Genomic DNA, 15,037 nt, shown 5'->3' with positions numbered 1-15,037 from the left:
GGGCGCTGTCTAAACAGCCCCTTTATATATTTTTGGCATTTGTTTATCAGCTCCCCCCTCAGAGTGCGAGAGAGAAAATGGCGGCCGCCGCTTCCTGGTTTCGACCGATTCGAATGTTTACTAAGATCTAAGGGCCAATCAGAATCGCGCTCGCGCACGCCACCGTACGCGTACGGTAAGCGCACCGTAAGCGCACCGTAAGCTGGCTCAGATATATATATTGATTTAAAGGCTATTTTCTCAGAATCTACTGAACAGATTTACACCAAACCTACAAAAGGCACTTCCTTGACCTGAGGACTACCTCTCTGCCAAATTTCAAGTAATTCTGTTCAGCCGTTCGGGCTGTAGCTGTGTCTAAAGGTCCTATGGAAAAATGCATGGGAAAAACGCGTTTTGGGACCCCCCTTTTATCTCAGCCCCCGCTTGACGAATCCCTTCGAGACTTTCAGGGTAGGAGCGGAGCGTAGCGCCCCACCTATTTTGAAAAATTCGCAAGGATTCGTCGACCGGCGCAAAAGTTATTCAAAATAGAATGTTGCGGATTTCCTATGGAAACGTGGTCCTAACTATAACTACCTACTGGCGACCGCCAGTAGGTAATATATATATATATATATATAAATACTCACACACACACATATATACATACATACATATAAATGCTTATCTATCTATCTATCTATAGATGTGTGGGTTTTTTTTCACTTCTGTTAGCGTACTCAGCCTAGGCGATTATTGCTCTATATAAATTCAATTTCAAAGAAAAGGAGCTCCACGGTGAGAGCAAAATCTTCACTTACTTTTCAACACTTTTATGGTGGTCAGACCCAGAGGACCCTCCAACAGCATAAATAGCACCATCTATGACTCCAACGCCAACTCGATTCCTGGGCACACTGAGTGGTGCTCGAGCCATCCACTGTTGCGTCATGGGATTAAAACAGTCCAAAGCATTTGAGTCTGTATTTTCATTTGGAGAGTTATTGCGACCACCCACTGCATAGAAAAGTCCATGAACTACACATGCTCCAAGTCCACTTCGTGGATATGGCATATCAGTGAGTTTTATCCACTCAGCTGTCCTGGGGTTATAAGCTACCATTGAGGCCAATGAATGCTGGAGGAAGCCACCAGCAGCATAGATCCATGGGTTACCACGCAACTTAATACTTGGCAGTGGTTTGTGGAGGGCCATTGCTTGAAAAATCTTTGAGAGATAATCTCTGCAAGAGTTAACTTTGTGAAGAATAGGGCACTGTTGAAGTTGCCTCTTGATAAACTTTGGTGGCAAGGCATGGATTTGAACGGCATTGAAAATAACATGAAGGTATTCCGCTCTGTTGCTCATGTCGAACTGGATCCATTTGAGGCAGGCATTGTATATTTCCGATTCACAGAGTACGATGAGGCTTTCTTGGCTGATCAACTCTATTAGCTCGCAATTTGTCAAGTTCAAAAACTCCTCTTCTTTGATCACCTAGAAATAAGGGAGATTACTTTACTTACAAACTTCAATTTTGTATTTTGGTTGCATAATAAACCAACATACACTCTTCAGTACCAAGGAATGCTATCTGTCACTGAAAGAAACACACCAGTGCATTAACACAGCACTTGTGAACAGATCAATAACACAGATTAATAAAGTAGAAGACAACCCATTGACTTAATAAGTAAATCATTTCAAATTCAATTTTACTGATTGAAGAAATCTGAATGAAGTGACAGAATGGAACAATTCTATGTCCTCAGCAGCTATGGTGTCCGACTCTAGCAGGATGGGTTGTAAAGGCAAAACTTAATTTGCTCAAGGAGTGAAGGAATGAGGATTCCAGGATATGGTTGGCCTTTAATGTTGAGAATGCGCACAAACTTGAGTTTGTGGGTGTTCACAAGCTCTCACCATACATGTAACGAAAGATTTACCTCGGTCAAGGGCACAAGTAAATCCCTTTTTAACAAAGGAAGGGGCATTGTACACCCAAAAAAATGTGCAGGGGAAGAGGTTTCTCTTAGAACAGTCAAATATATTGTGCTGTTGCATAAGGGCATAGGGATATAAGAATTGAAAACTGTATTATGCAAACAATTATACATTGGTGAAATGCCTCTACAAGGATTAAGCCTGGAGACCAGTGATTGTACTGGTTTCTCAGTATACAGTGGGAAACCTTTGTTAATTCCTGAAATGCCTACTACATCTGTGCATACGTAACTGCGCAATGTTCCGATTTTTGATTTATACAGTTTTGTGAACCAGGACCACAGTATCTTGAAATGCATGACTATATCCAAAAAAGACTTCAGTGAACAACAAAAGGGGCCTCTGGTCTTATGACAAGGGTACAATGGACTAAGCATTTATCTACCATACAGTGTGGTATTCATAGATCCTTGTTGAACAATGGGTTAAATGTAATGCATTGGCTATTGGGCCTGCCACAAGCACCCAAGAGAGGTAGAGGATCTGCTTCTCCCTGAGTTACAATTTATGTCAGCGGGGCAGAGCACTCTCGTGTGCAGTGGTGTTGTCTCACTGGCGCAGACTGTAGGATAGCAAAAACACATGAGCTCCATATTTTATATTTTTTGTGAGATGTCCCCACTCACAATATAACTCAAACCTTATAGTGGTTATCACTTTAGGAGCAGCTCTTTTGTGGTTAAGCAGACTGTAGGATGACATTACCATCAATTTTTTGTGTCCCTGCCCTGCTGATGCGATGGAAGGGGTTCCCAGAGAGATTGTATGTGGGCCTGTTGATTAAGAGAGTTACTCGAGTGGTCTGGGAGCTGAGTTGGGAAAAGAAGAGGTGCATTTTCTGAAGAGAATCATAGGATATGTGTCAACCGAATCTGTCCAGATAAGGTAGCAGATGCGTATCCATTACACAATACCATAGCCTTTTATTTCACTGTTCCATCAGCTTCTCTACAGAGATTGTTGGAAAAGGTTGGGAGGAAAAGTTTTGCCTACCAGCCTCCTTTCATTTACTGCTGTGGCTACCATTGTAGGAAAGATTAGTTTGAAGCTTCTCACACAAAACCCATCTCACCATTTGCAAACGTTTACTAGGTCTCGAGCAGGACACCTTTAACTGTTTTCATGAAGCCCCGCCACCAACCAAATCCCATGTAGAGGGTCGGCCCGATATGGACACATTTTGTAACTAGAGCTCACATTCAAAATTGCATACCAGAGTTGCGCAAATTCAGTGGAATGAACTGACTGAAGGAACAACAGAGAAATTATATGATATATGAAAAACATCACTATTTGCCAATAACAGGCTTTCGAAAGCCATACCCTGTTCATCGCAGTCTCTCAGACCCAATCACATTCCATTCATTAAATCCCCCTTCCTGAGATCCAGTCCTGGAGCAAGTGGAGAAAATGGAGCGGCAAGCGCACACTTCATCGAACCTAAGGTCAATCCAAACAATTCTGGACAGCGGCCCAAGAAGGAGGAGGTTGAAAATAGAGGGTCTGTCAGAAGTACAAGAAATAGAAGCCTCTGAACTTATTAGAATCTCTGATATCAATAGCCTCCAGTGGTTTAACTTTGAGTTTAAGAGGGGCAATGCCACCGTTTTTGAGCTTCACAGACTATGGTTATTGATCTGTCTAAATTGTTAAAAAGTCACTGCTACCGAGGCCAGGCTCAGGCCCACTATCCATCAAGCTCATTTCTCTCACACCCTGTCTCTCAGGGGACCTAAGGGGCCCCACAAGAATTGCAGGGGGATGGTGGACTTAAGGTCAGGAGTAGTCCAAACGACACTACTTTGAGTCACAAGTGAGGAGCATTAAGGAGCCTACAAACACGGAAAAAGTGCAACACAAACCCTAAGAGTCTTCAGAAAATAAGAATTACTAGAGTACTGTTTATCCAAACTCCACCAGGAAGACTGCTTTATATTATATGGCCTCAATGCATACTGACTGAGTGGATACAGAATAAAGCCTTGGAGAAAGTCAGAAAAGAGCAGACTTAGATTCCAGTGATTAATTCACTGTCCACTTGGATTAACCCATACCTGGAACTTCTGTATTGTATTCCAAATCTATGAGGCAAATTATTAAGATCTTTGTCCAGCAGGGCTGCCAATATTGGACACATACAAACCACTAAGACCTAGCACAAGAAATTGCACTTGACTCTTCTACCCAAAAACAGATTTTTATCATTGGCTCATATAAAACTTCTTTACTGAAAGAGGTCAGATCAGGGAAAGAACCAGAGCCAGAGATAAAGAACCAGAGCCAAGAGATGAGCAAATCACTAAAACCTTCTGAAGACTGCATCCTGAGTCCAAAAGCCTCAATGAACAAGATTTAATAACTTGGAAATGTAAATAATAGTTAGTGATGCAAGAAACCAAATCACAAAGGTGTCCCAAATCACTTAAGAGAGAAAGCAAGGATGTGCTAGTTAATAATTGCCTACATTGGGTCAAAGCCAAAACGCGACCCTATACTTTTTGGGCTCATGACTTTAGCTCAGAGCTATCTACACTTGCTGTATGGTGGCAAACTGGGACCTGCTGAAAGCCCAGCCACAGAAATGGTGGTTCTTACCTGGAGGAAACTGACCAAGGATATGGGGTGGGGGAATAGATTGACCATTGTGGCAAGAGTCCAGACTCGACAGGTGGTAACTCTGACTGAATTCCAGAGTTGGGACAGTATTGGTATCTCGAACCTTGTGGATGTATGGGATGCAAATGGGATGGTCCCCTCAGCCCACCTACAATCTGAATACCAGATGTCCCATACACAGTGGCTGAAGTATGTTCAACTGAGGACTGCTATAAAAAAAAAGTGCGTACCCCAATGAGGAGACACAAGAAGACGCACCGTTGAAAATTAGACTGTTGGATGTACGAGTCAGGAAAAATTTGATTTTATTAATGTATAGGACCTTAATGAGAAATACATAGATCCCCCTATCTAGGTTATTGGATAAGTGGTCGTGTGACTGTGGCGACTTAGATGAGGAAGACTGGCGAGAGACACTAATATTTCCAGTGGAGGTGGCCATCATGGCAGACTACGTTTAATTCAATGTAAAATTGTATACACGGTATACTACACACACCCTCTACTCCACAGACTAGCCAGGGTTGCAGATGCACACTACCTTAGAGAGTGTGGATAGGATGGCACCTTTTATCACACACTCCAAAGCTGTCCCGTGCTTGTTTTTTTTTTTTTTAAACAGTGAGGGGAGCACTTGAGAAAGCAACCGGTGTACCATTGGACCTTCAACCTAGGCTTGTGCTGTTGAGAGTATGGGGACAGATGGACCACACTCTGTATCATAAACTCATAGTAAATCTAGGTTGCACAGTAGCATAATAAGACATCGCTCAAAAATGGGGCTCAGGGAATATCCCTCAGCATCAAAAATGGGTGAAAGGCATGGACCACTGTAGACTAATAGTTAAGGAAATATACCGGGGAAGGGATTGCCAAAATTTGGGGTGGCTGGTATACTGGACCTAATTAGATGGGGCACTCGGCTAGGCCTTTTACCACAGTTTTATTTTTTTCGGTGAAGGGCAGAGGATGGACCTGGCAGGAATCAATGGTTACTGGACGTTTGAACATGGACAATGTGAAGCGCCGAAATGAACCAGGTTTTGCTTTGTTTTTCTATACAAGGATACATTGGAACCGTGGGGGGGGGGGGGGGTTGGGGGGGGGGAGGAGTTGTGTTATATTATGAGTGTTTTGCTAATCTCAAAATCAAAAAAAATATTTAAAAGTTTGCTACAAGAATCTGGGACCAACAGACAGAATGCATTCTAATTGGGTGTAGTCGTGGTCAAGCAACTTCCAGCATTCCAGAGATTAAGCCAAAACCTTCTACATGCTCATCGACATACTAGTATAAGCTTTAAAGCTACCGTTTTAAAATTGCTTTCAAATTCCTTTTGCCCTTATTCATAATTTATTCCCTTTGTTGATATACAATTATTGTTTTACACATTTGCAGATTGTGGTCATTTACCTAGGTTATTACTTTTTGTTTTTTAACTACCTAAATGGCAACATGATTTATATTCTGATGCACCTATGGCCAGTTGACCAATTGTGTTTAACAATTGAAAACAAGAACATACAATAAGTTTGCTCTTCCTTTTTTGTAACTCAAACATCCATTTACAGGTATGTACATGATCTGCATTGGTTCAACTGTGCGTAATGGGCCAATTGTGCCTTAGTTTCAACACTGTAGAACAGTTCACCTTTCTCCGAGAGCAAAATAGCTTATCTTTTCTATTTATTATCAGTTCAGGATGATCCTTCTAGTTAACACATGCACCTTAACAGATGAAGCAGCATCATGCTGTACATAAACCAAGTAATTCTTGCCAACAAAATATGAACCAAATTGCATTTTTAAAAGGGAAGCGATATTTAAATTTGCATTAGAAAGGTTTACCTCACTGAAATGCATGTTAACATATTCCTTTCCTTTCTTGAACAAGTCCATGCATCCAATCTGCTCGGCAAACTTCAGAATTCCAATGACATTGCTGGCGTCCAGGTGCTTAACAAGAAAGTCACAACAAGCCTTTGTAATATCATCCATCTGGTACCTTGTAGCTGCGAGAAGCACATGCAAAACACACTTTTCGCCAACAGTTATCCTTGACGTGTAGGCAAATTCTATGAGTTTTTGCATCACCCTTGGAGACACGTCTTTAATGGTGATCTCTTCAGCATGGCACTCACGAAAGTCATTTGTAAACATAGCTTTGAAATAAGGACTACAGGAGGCAAGAACAAGTTTATGGATTTGAAAGGTCTCTTCATGGCCACAGTGGTTAACACGTAGACGTGCATCACAAAGTTCATTGTTTTTCCGCAGTTCATCCATTCTTTCAAAAGCCTTGGTGGGATGTTCATCTAGTGTGTAATCCAAGTAGCCTTGACCCTTCATTGAAGGCACGGCTATACCTCGGCACTTGTTTTCATTGGCATACTTTTTCTTTGGACAGATCATCTTCAAAATGTAAAATAAAATGAATTGTGGTAATTCAGGACAATTAAATTGGCAAATGTTTCAGTTTAATTCGACTCCAGCATATTAATTAGAGCAGCACAATTTTCAGAGCATGTCTATCGACACTGGAACATCTTCAGAAGGATGTTGTGACATTCAAGGCAGAACTTACATAACACATAACAGGGTTTCTCAGTACTGTCAAGTAATTATTTAGTTGCTATGTGAGATGCATTTCTTATCTTTCTTCCATTTGCTGGTATCCATTTGCACTTTTCTTATTCAATTCCACTGAATAAACGTCTTCAATGGAGCTCCCATCAGAGTACTGTCAACAGTTCCAAAACAGAAAAGAAATATATTTTACAATGGTCAAATTTGAAATGAAAAATATTGTTAAGAATGCTCTCAATACTTACCAAAGTGTTAGCCATTCTACATCTGTATGCAATGGTCTACTATTCCAATCTGAGCGCGAGCCACTCACACCTGCGAGTGACAGAGAGAAAGAGAATTGCAAAGCCCAAATTAATTGGCTTCATTCAAGTCATCATCCACATTGAGGAGCAAAAGAGGGAAAATTGCAGTCAGGTCGCCCTCCACTCACAAGCAACAATATACTAAATAGACCTGACTGTTTAGGACATATTAAAACGTATTCAAAAGTGGGGGCAGGATACTAATATCTCTACCCAACTGCTGGCTTTAATCAATTGCCAGGGATGATGGCTGGGTCGGTGGTCATCTTTAAATTTAATGGAAGGTAGTCTGTCCGAGTAGTGGAAGTAATGTCCTCCACCACCCTCACGGACTGCACTCAGTCCACCAAAATCTAAATTGGCCCCTAAGTAATGTGACGGGCAGTGCTCAAAATCTTGTGTATAATGAGGATTAAAAGAAACAATAATGACCACTATAAAGATAGGAACCTGGTTGTTGGATTAATTATAAAACTGTCGACATTTCAACCCACATTGTATTGAAAATGAGGATATTTATCAGGACAAGGGATTATTTGAGGTCAATTACGGGAGCCTCTTCACCACAAAAAATTCTGGAACAAAAAAAAAAAGGTCACTCTTAAAGCAACTTATTACCGATTATGTGGTCAAAATTTGCCCTGAGAATCCATTGCTGTATCTAGTGTAAATGTGAGAGAAATAGTCCAATGAAATTCCATTTGCCTGGTCTCATGGCAATTTTTTTCTCAACGCCATCAGCAAATGACAAGCTGCTGTCTGGGAGACATTTCTTATGCTCCAGATCGTGGCCTCATCTCCTGAGCTAGAATCTGGAAGAATTTAATTTTCCCTGGATTTATGCCCAATTTTTGACATTCTGGAACATTAATAACTGCAGAGTAGCTTTCTGTGTGACTTCCTTGGAACCCACTTTTCTTTGAACGTGATCCAACCACAAATATCTTCAGACGTCTCTTTGTCTGATGGCGGGCTCGTAATCTCCGAATACAGGTTCAAAATATCCACAGATAAGATATGGTCTGTCTTCTAGCAACCAGTCCCATTATAAAGCACCTCTGTACCCCTTGATGTGAAATCAATTTTACAGCCACATTTCATCACCTCTCACGCAATTCTATTGATCAACTTTTTTCACATTTATACACATGATTTTGATAAGTGTGATCACTTGGACATCTTAAAACTGTTACACTTAATGTTAAGGCTGCATACGGTAATATGTATTCTGGAGAGATAGACTGTCTAGTCCTCTTATTTAAAACAGTATTGAAATACAAATGTTGTTGAGTGCTGTTAAGTGTCCTCACACGTTTTAAATATATAACTTTCCATGTACTATTAATGCTAGATCCACTCTCCAGAATGAACCAGTAGTAACTTGTGTTTACCTGACGTTAGTCATGGTTGAGTTACAAGTAGTTAAACCTCCTTTTTTTAAATACTCTTTATAGCCTGTAGCACACTTACATATCTTGCATACCAGTGTCACCCGAAAGACACAGACCTGGCATTATTTAGTTGCAGCAAAGAAAACACATAAGGCCTGAATTCCAGCATTCTACAGAAATCAGCTCTGTCAACCCCCTGACAAGTGATAACTAAGCCCCACACCACTCCGGAGACAAAAACATACAATTTGTTTAAGCACCATAGGTATACCAAAACACTCTAAATCCCTCTTCTAAACAATTGTCTGGTACGCAGCAAATTTCAATAGCCCTGTAAATTCAAATAACTTAAAAGTGATCGACAGCTGTGCATATTAGATTAATATAAAAGCTTAATCAAAATTGTTACTACTGGTAAACTTTGACTTGAGATTGAAAATTTGACACATGTATATGATAAATGGCAATACAAAATATTTTTTTAAAGCATAAAAAGAGGACAGCTCGTTGTTGATTATGCTGAAATACAATAAATACAATCATCTTAAAGTTCACTGTAACTTTTGAGATTTTCTGGAATGTTTTATTAAAACATATGAGTTCTCTTTTCAGCTCGATTAATAGAGCAACACTAGTGACCAATTGTTTAAGACTTGGACTCCCAGTCTGAAGGTTAATGGTTCAAATGTAACCATTGACAGAGTCATTTGTAAATCGAAAGTCTGTTCAGTCACAAGTGCTTCAATGATTTCACAAATAAAATGTATTTGTTTCAATATTAGTCTGGTGAATTTTGGGTTAAGTAATATGGCTAATGGTGGAAGCGCTGCTGCGCCAGACACCAGCAGGATAGTGAATAAGGAGAACAGAGCCAACAAAATTGATGCAACAATGATGTGGCCACCAGGGACCCACATCAGGGATGTAAGTGTAAAGTAATGGGCGGAAGCATGGTGCACCCAGAGACATGAATGGGCCGGGAGGTGGGATGAAATGGAATAAACTGCACTGAAGCTCACTTTTTGGAAACATGAACTGGAAAAGATAGAGGAATGAGCAAAATGACAAGCATGCTGCTACCACAGGGTACATCAGCAGAGGACAAGAAAGTGAGAAAAGCAACAGAATAGATGTCATAAGTGCTGCTGCACCAGCAAAACGGCGGGTGACTCCTGATTGTGGGGAAAACAGAAACAGACCACTGGAGCGGATGTGACACTAACGGGTGCAAGAAGGAAGAAGGTGTGATAATAAGGGAGAAGCCAGTCCCTCATTTACGCTATGCTGATATCTGTCTAGTATGTTCTTAGCTCAACCTATAAGTGCATCAGCCAACCACAAAGGTGCAACATCAAAAAGTCTTGCTTGAAACTACATGCAAAGCAACTAGACACTCAGTAAAATCAGCATTCCTGTTGTGGGGGCGTATCTGTTGTCTAACTTCTTGCCTTGACGTACCCTAGTACTACTAATGCCAGAGCGGATGTCTAATTGGAATAAAGCCACAATGGAACAAAATTAAAAATAGGTTGAATTGTTTTCAGTGTGCACACCACATATACCATAAGTGTCACAGCTTTCAAAAACAGCCATTGAACTGATGATGGTGGAAGGGTTAGTGTATGCCAATCATGCCTCTGAGTTATAGGCTATGAATTCTTCTAGTCACATGAAAGTAAGTGTTAGTGGAAGGCATGATGGGCCTGTGACTTATCATTTACATGTTAGCAGAATGAAGGAGAATTGCAGTTAGTGGTGAATTACTGTTAGGAATTAGGTTTGGGACGAATGAAGCGCAGTACAAAATGTCACTGCACAGGAATAAGTGAAAGAAGGAGGCTATTCGTAAAAAAGAAGAGATGTAGGACAGGCTGGCAATACGAAGCATGGGGTCAGCTAAGGGGCCGAGGAACAGGATACACTGACAGTCAGTGCACAGGAAAGAGATGCAGGGCTGGGTGGTAGTGCATTCACAGATACGGAGACAACATATTGACATACAGGTGCAGGATAATGTGGTAGTGAAGAGGAGGAGGTGAAAACAGGCGAACAGCAAAGACAAACATTAGCAGACAGGATAACAATGCAGACAATGGGGTGGAAGAAAGACAGGTTAGGCACAGACGAAAGAACAAAGGCAGGCTGAAACAATATAGTAATGGCTTGAATAAATTACAATGAGCCAAGTCTTCCTAGGTAACAAGTAGCCTCTAGAACCATCAGGGTGCAGATATGTTCACAGGCAAAAGCCATCTGCAATAAATTCCATGAATTTACAATTAAGTTAAACTTTCAGGTTCCATTTTTATGTCATGAGACTATACTTCACTTTAGCCCAAAGTCTACAGTTACAGGAACTTTACCTCTCTCTTAAATGTTCAGCGCATCTGGTTGAGACACGTACACTTCATTAGGCAACATTTCTGCACAGTCAGAACAACAATGACATAGCAAAACTCATCCCAAAAAAAACACAGGAGAAACCTGGCACACATCCAACCAACATGACTCTAGATGTTAGCATAGCAAGCGTGCCTTGAGCCATCTGAAGTGAAAGATTACAAATGTTGGTTTAAGAAGTAGACGGAAAGAGCAGTAGGCAGAAATATTTGCATTGTACTACTCTTAAGCGTGACCCACATCATTGCGTTGAATGGGTCACATTCAAGATGAAACACAATGCTGCTGAGCTGCAGAGTGTGCTGTGTTTTATACTCGGTAAAGGGAAATAGCAGGAAAGTGGTCTCTCAATAGCACCACAATCACCCCAAAAAAGGTAAAGGACAGATTAGCAAAGTCTTCTCTTATGCATGGAAAAAGCCTGAAAATATGAATGCATGTTTGTAAACCCTGTTTAGATAACAGATGTATCATTTACTACAAAGGAAATTTCAGTATGCATCGGTATTTCCCCATTCACTAGTGTTATTATGAGGTAGAGATATTTGTGGGAATTCCTTGGTGTAGAATGCATCAAAGAGAGCACCAATTTTCCCTATTTTAACAAATGGGGTAGGAGTTTAAAGGATAGTCATGGAACATATTTTTTTTAATAAAAGGGAAAGAAAAATATATTTGAAACATGTCTCCATTTTCTGTGATAGTCAAGCTGTTTTGTGGTGTGCAAGTCTTTAAAACATGTTTTCTTTCCGTTTTTGAAGTACATTATTATTTACATGGTTTCATGTGGTATGTAAATTGCTACTGTTAACTCACCAATTATGCAACTTTGTCACAGATGAGTTAGTTCACAGTCTCACTTCTGGAGGATGTAATCAGCTCTAATGATTGATAGAAGACTCATATCTTTAACAGTTACCTTGGTTCACACACCTTGCCCCATAGGCTCTTACCGGACCTCTCAATTTATCATTCTGCCAATGTGTAACATAGCTTTAGATATTTTTTACCCTAATGTGTCAGATGCTTCCCATGGACTCCCATGAAGTCACGAAGTGACACAAATGAAATTACTGCAAATCTCCATTCACCATCTTCTAGCGCGTTGCCCAATTTGGAATTATCATCATAATTTTAGCATTTAAACGTATTCATTCGCCACAGTCAACTGAACACTTACTTTTCAGAGAATGGATAGACTGAGTAGTATTGACCAACATTACCCAGACCAGCATTTTTTTTAATAATACGTAGATTGCACTGAAGGCAACAGGCACCCTTTTATTCACTATTTCAGTATATAAAATACAATTTATTGCTCAAGAATTTTTAAAGAATTAAAAAGAACTACTCCAGTAACGCATCTATTAGTCTCTGCAAATCACGTACAAGCCAGTCCTTTCAAAAGTATTTAGTTGCAAATATAAATGTATCTATAAAAACATATTTTCCATTATCTTTAAAGTGTGTTAATAGATGACACTTTCACTTATTAAAATAAATATGTTTAAAAAACTTTTGAACTAAAATGAAACAGGCTACACTTATTTACACTGGGTATATATAATGTTGATTTAAATGGTATAGAGCCATAAGTTAGCCAGGAGCACTTACAGCTCTGAGGGGCGCCTGGAAGAGATCCTGTCAGGTGTCTGAGGGATCCCTCCGCCACTTGCGTTGTGCTGCGTACTTCGATGACCGACGCGCGGGAGTATATCCCTCCGCAAACCGTTATTCTTCCCGTGACGTGACGGGGTCCGCAGCCTCATCTTTTGCGTAGCTCGCGCGGTCGGCGTAAGTTAGTTCCCAGGGAGGACGCGCGCGTGCGTGGTGGGCAGTTGTTCCTTCGCGTGCTCCGAGTTCTGGCAGCCGTTGGAGACTTCCGTTGACACCCGAAGCCGCGGCGGGGAAGCCCTGGATGCAGCGCAGGCGAGCTGCGCTATTCTGAGCCGCGTCAGCGGGCCGAGGGGGCGTGGGAAGTCGCCAAGCGGTAGCGGCGGGGCCGGGGAGGAGGGCAGTGCGCCGAGAGGACGCTGTCAGTCACGTAGGGCTCGGTGCAGTCACGGTGACTTGGCACTTTGGCGCCTTTCCCGCCCACAGGGTGACGCGCGGCCGCATTCTTGACATACCGGGCCCGTGGCGAGGAAGCCCGAGCGTTTACCGGAATCACGCCGGACGTGAAGCGGTGCACGAGCCAAAGTCTCCTATTAGATAGAGTGCTTACCGCCAGGTTGTAGCACGTTACAAAAGTATACACGAGGAATAAACATTAAAAAAACAAAACCGACTGAAGTGTCAACCTGGGAATTGCCACCTAGGGCTGCCAAACGATAGCCAGGACCTTCTGCATGCTGCTGACACTTGCTAATATATGTGATGTAGCTTTACAGAGTTAAAAACACCTAGAACTAATTCTGTCATTAACGTGAATTGGAGTAGTGGAAGTTTTAAGCAGTAGGAAGCAGTTTTTCTAAAGCAGAGGAAGCTTAAATAGGGTTTTCTAAAGCTACTCCTGAGTCTCCCTTCTAAATGAGGAGTTTGGTCTGCATTGGATGTAAATGTTATCCTTGAGCATTTGCCAGAGTGCTTATTTTACCATCCTCGAGATCTTCTGTGGGTTCACATGTTTTCTAGAGCACCCTTCCTCAGGTGCGGGACAGCAGGCATTTAGTTGCTCCTCCTAGGTGTTTAATCCCTGCTATTCTGACAGTAGAAGCTCTTGCTTTCTTAAAGACTCACTATATTACAAGGTGTACTGGTGCCTCGCCCTAGGCTTTAAGTCTGGCCTTGTAGCTCTGCAGCAGCAATGTTACACGTACACAGTAGCATGGTGTGAGCTAAATACCATGGGGCAGATTTATGAGCCCCTTGCGCCACTTTTGCGTCACTTTTCCCATGTTAAAAGTGATGCAAAAGTGGCGCAAGGGGCTCATAAATCTGCCCCCATGTGTGGTCTTCGCACGTTTATTATATAGCCCAGTGGTTCTCAAACTGTGCACAGTGGCTCCCTGGGGAGCCGTCAAACCTAGCCAGGTGAGCTGCGCACCAAACACTTTAATGCATTTAATGTTGAAGGGTCTGTTGGCTTCATTTAAACTAGTTAGACTTAAACACATGATGTTTATGATTTGTAAGTGACATGCCTAAAGCTGTAAACATAGTGCTTCATTGATGGCAAGGGAGATGACCTCCATATTTCACTGTATCCCCACGTTCCAATACTACCAGATGGCAAGGGAGATGACCTCCATATTTCACTGCATCCCCACGTTCCAATACTACCAAAGTAAGCGGAAGATGCCCGATTTATTTAGTTAATCTTGTTTTTTCCAAGTGCATTTTACACCAATGCAAGTTATGAGGAAAGTACAGTTGTCCTGTCTATTAAACACACTTAAGTTTTAACCCCTTCGCTGCGGGGTTGAGGGGTGAGCGCGGCGCCGCCATGCTCATGACGGAACCACGCCGTCATGAGTCACGGGCGAGCTGTGCTCATGACGGCGTGGTTCCGTCACGACTCCGCCCACTGTCTAATTCGCCCGCACAGGCGGGGAATTAGTGCTGCGTGGGAGGAGCGGCCGCAGCATGACGGAACCACGCCGTCATGAGCACACGCCGCCCGTGGCTCATGACGGCGTGGTTCCGTCATGAGCGCACAAGGGGTTGATAACAATTTACATTTGTACTTGTACGTCTAGTACACATTTCTTTCAGTACACACACATTTCCAGACAGGCCTGATCGCTCCCTC

At 41.9% G+C, this 15,037-nt stretch overlaps 1 protein-coding gene across 1 annotated transcript in view; it reads right to left on the bottom strand.

The window, feature by feature from the left end:
- LOC146772348 (kelch-like ECH-associated protein 1A) overlaps positions 1–13,337 on the bottom strand; it is an 89,944-nt gene extending 76,607 nt beyond the window's left edge. The window contains exons 1-4 of the mRNA XM_085640022.1: positions 12,901–13,337; positions 7,436–7,505; positions 6,453–7,344; positions 804–1,480 (exon numbers count right to left, since the gene is read on the bottom strand). Coding sequence (XP_085496148.1) covers positions 804–1,480; positions 6,453–7,016 — 1,241 coding nt within the window. The 5' untranslated portion in view covers positions 7,017–7,344; positions 7,436–7,505; positions 12,901–13,337. The remainder of the gene's footprint in view (positions 1–803; positions 1,481–6,452; positions 7,345–7,435; positions 7,506–12,900) is intronic.
- Between the last annotated feature and the right edge of the window lie 1,700 nt (positions 13,338–15,037).

This window comes from Triturus cristatus, chromosome 12, assembly GCF_964204655.1.
Source record: "Triturus cristatus chromosome 12, aTriCri1.1, whole genome shotgun sequence".
NCBI classification, from domain to species: domain Eukaryota; kingdom Metazoa; phylum Chordata; class Amphibia; order Caudata; family Salamandridae; genus Triturus; species Triturus cristatus.
Note: the sequence above shows the minus strand (reverse complement) of the source record. Positions and strands in the feature narration are given on the sequence as shown.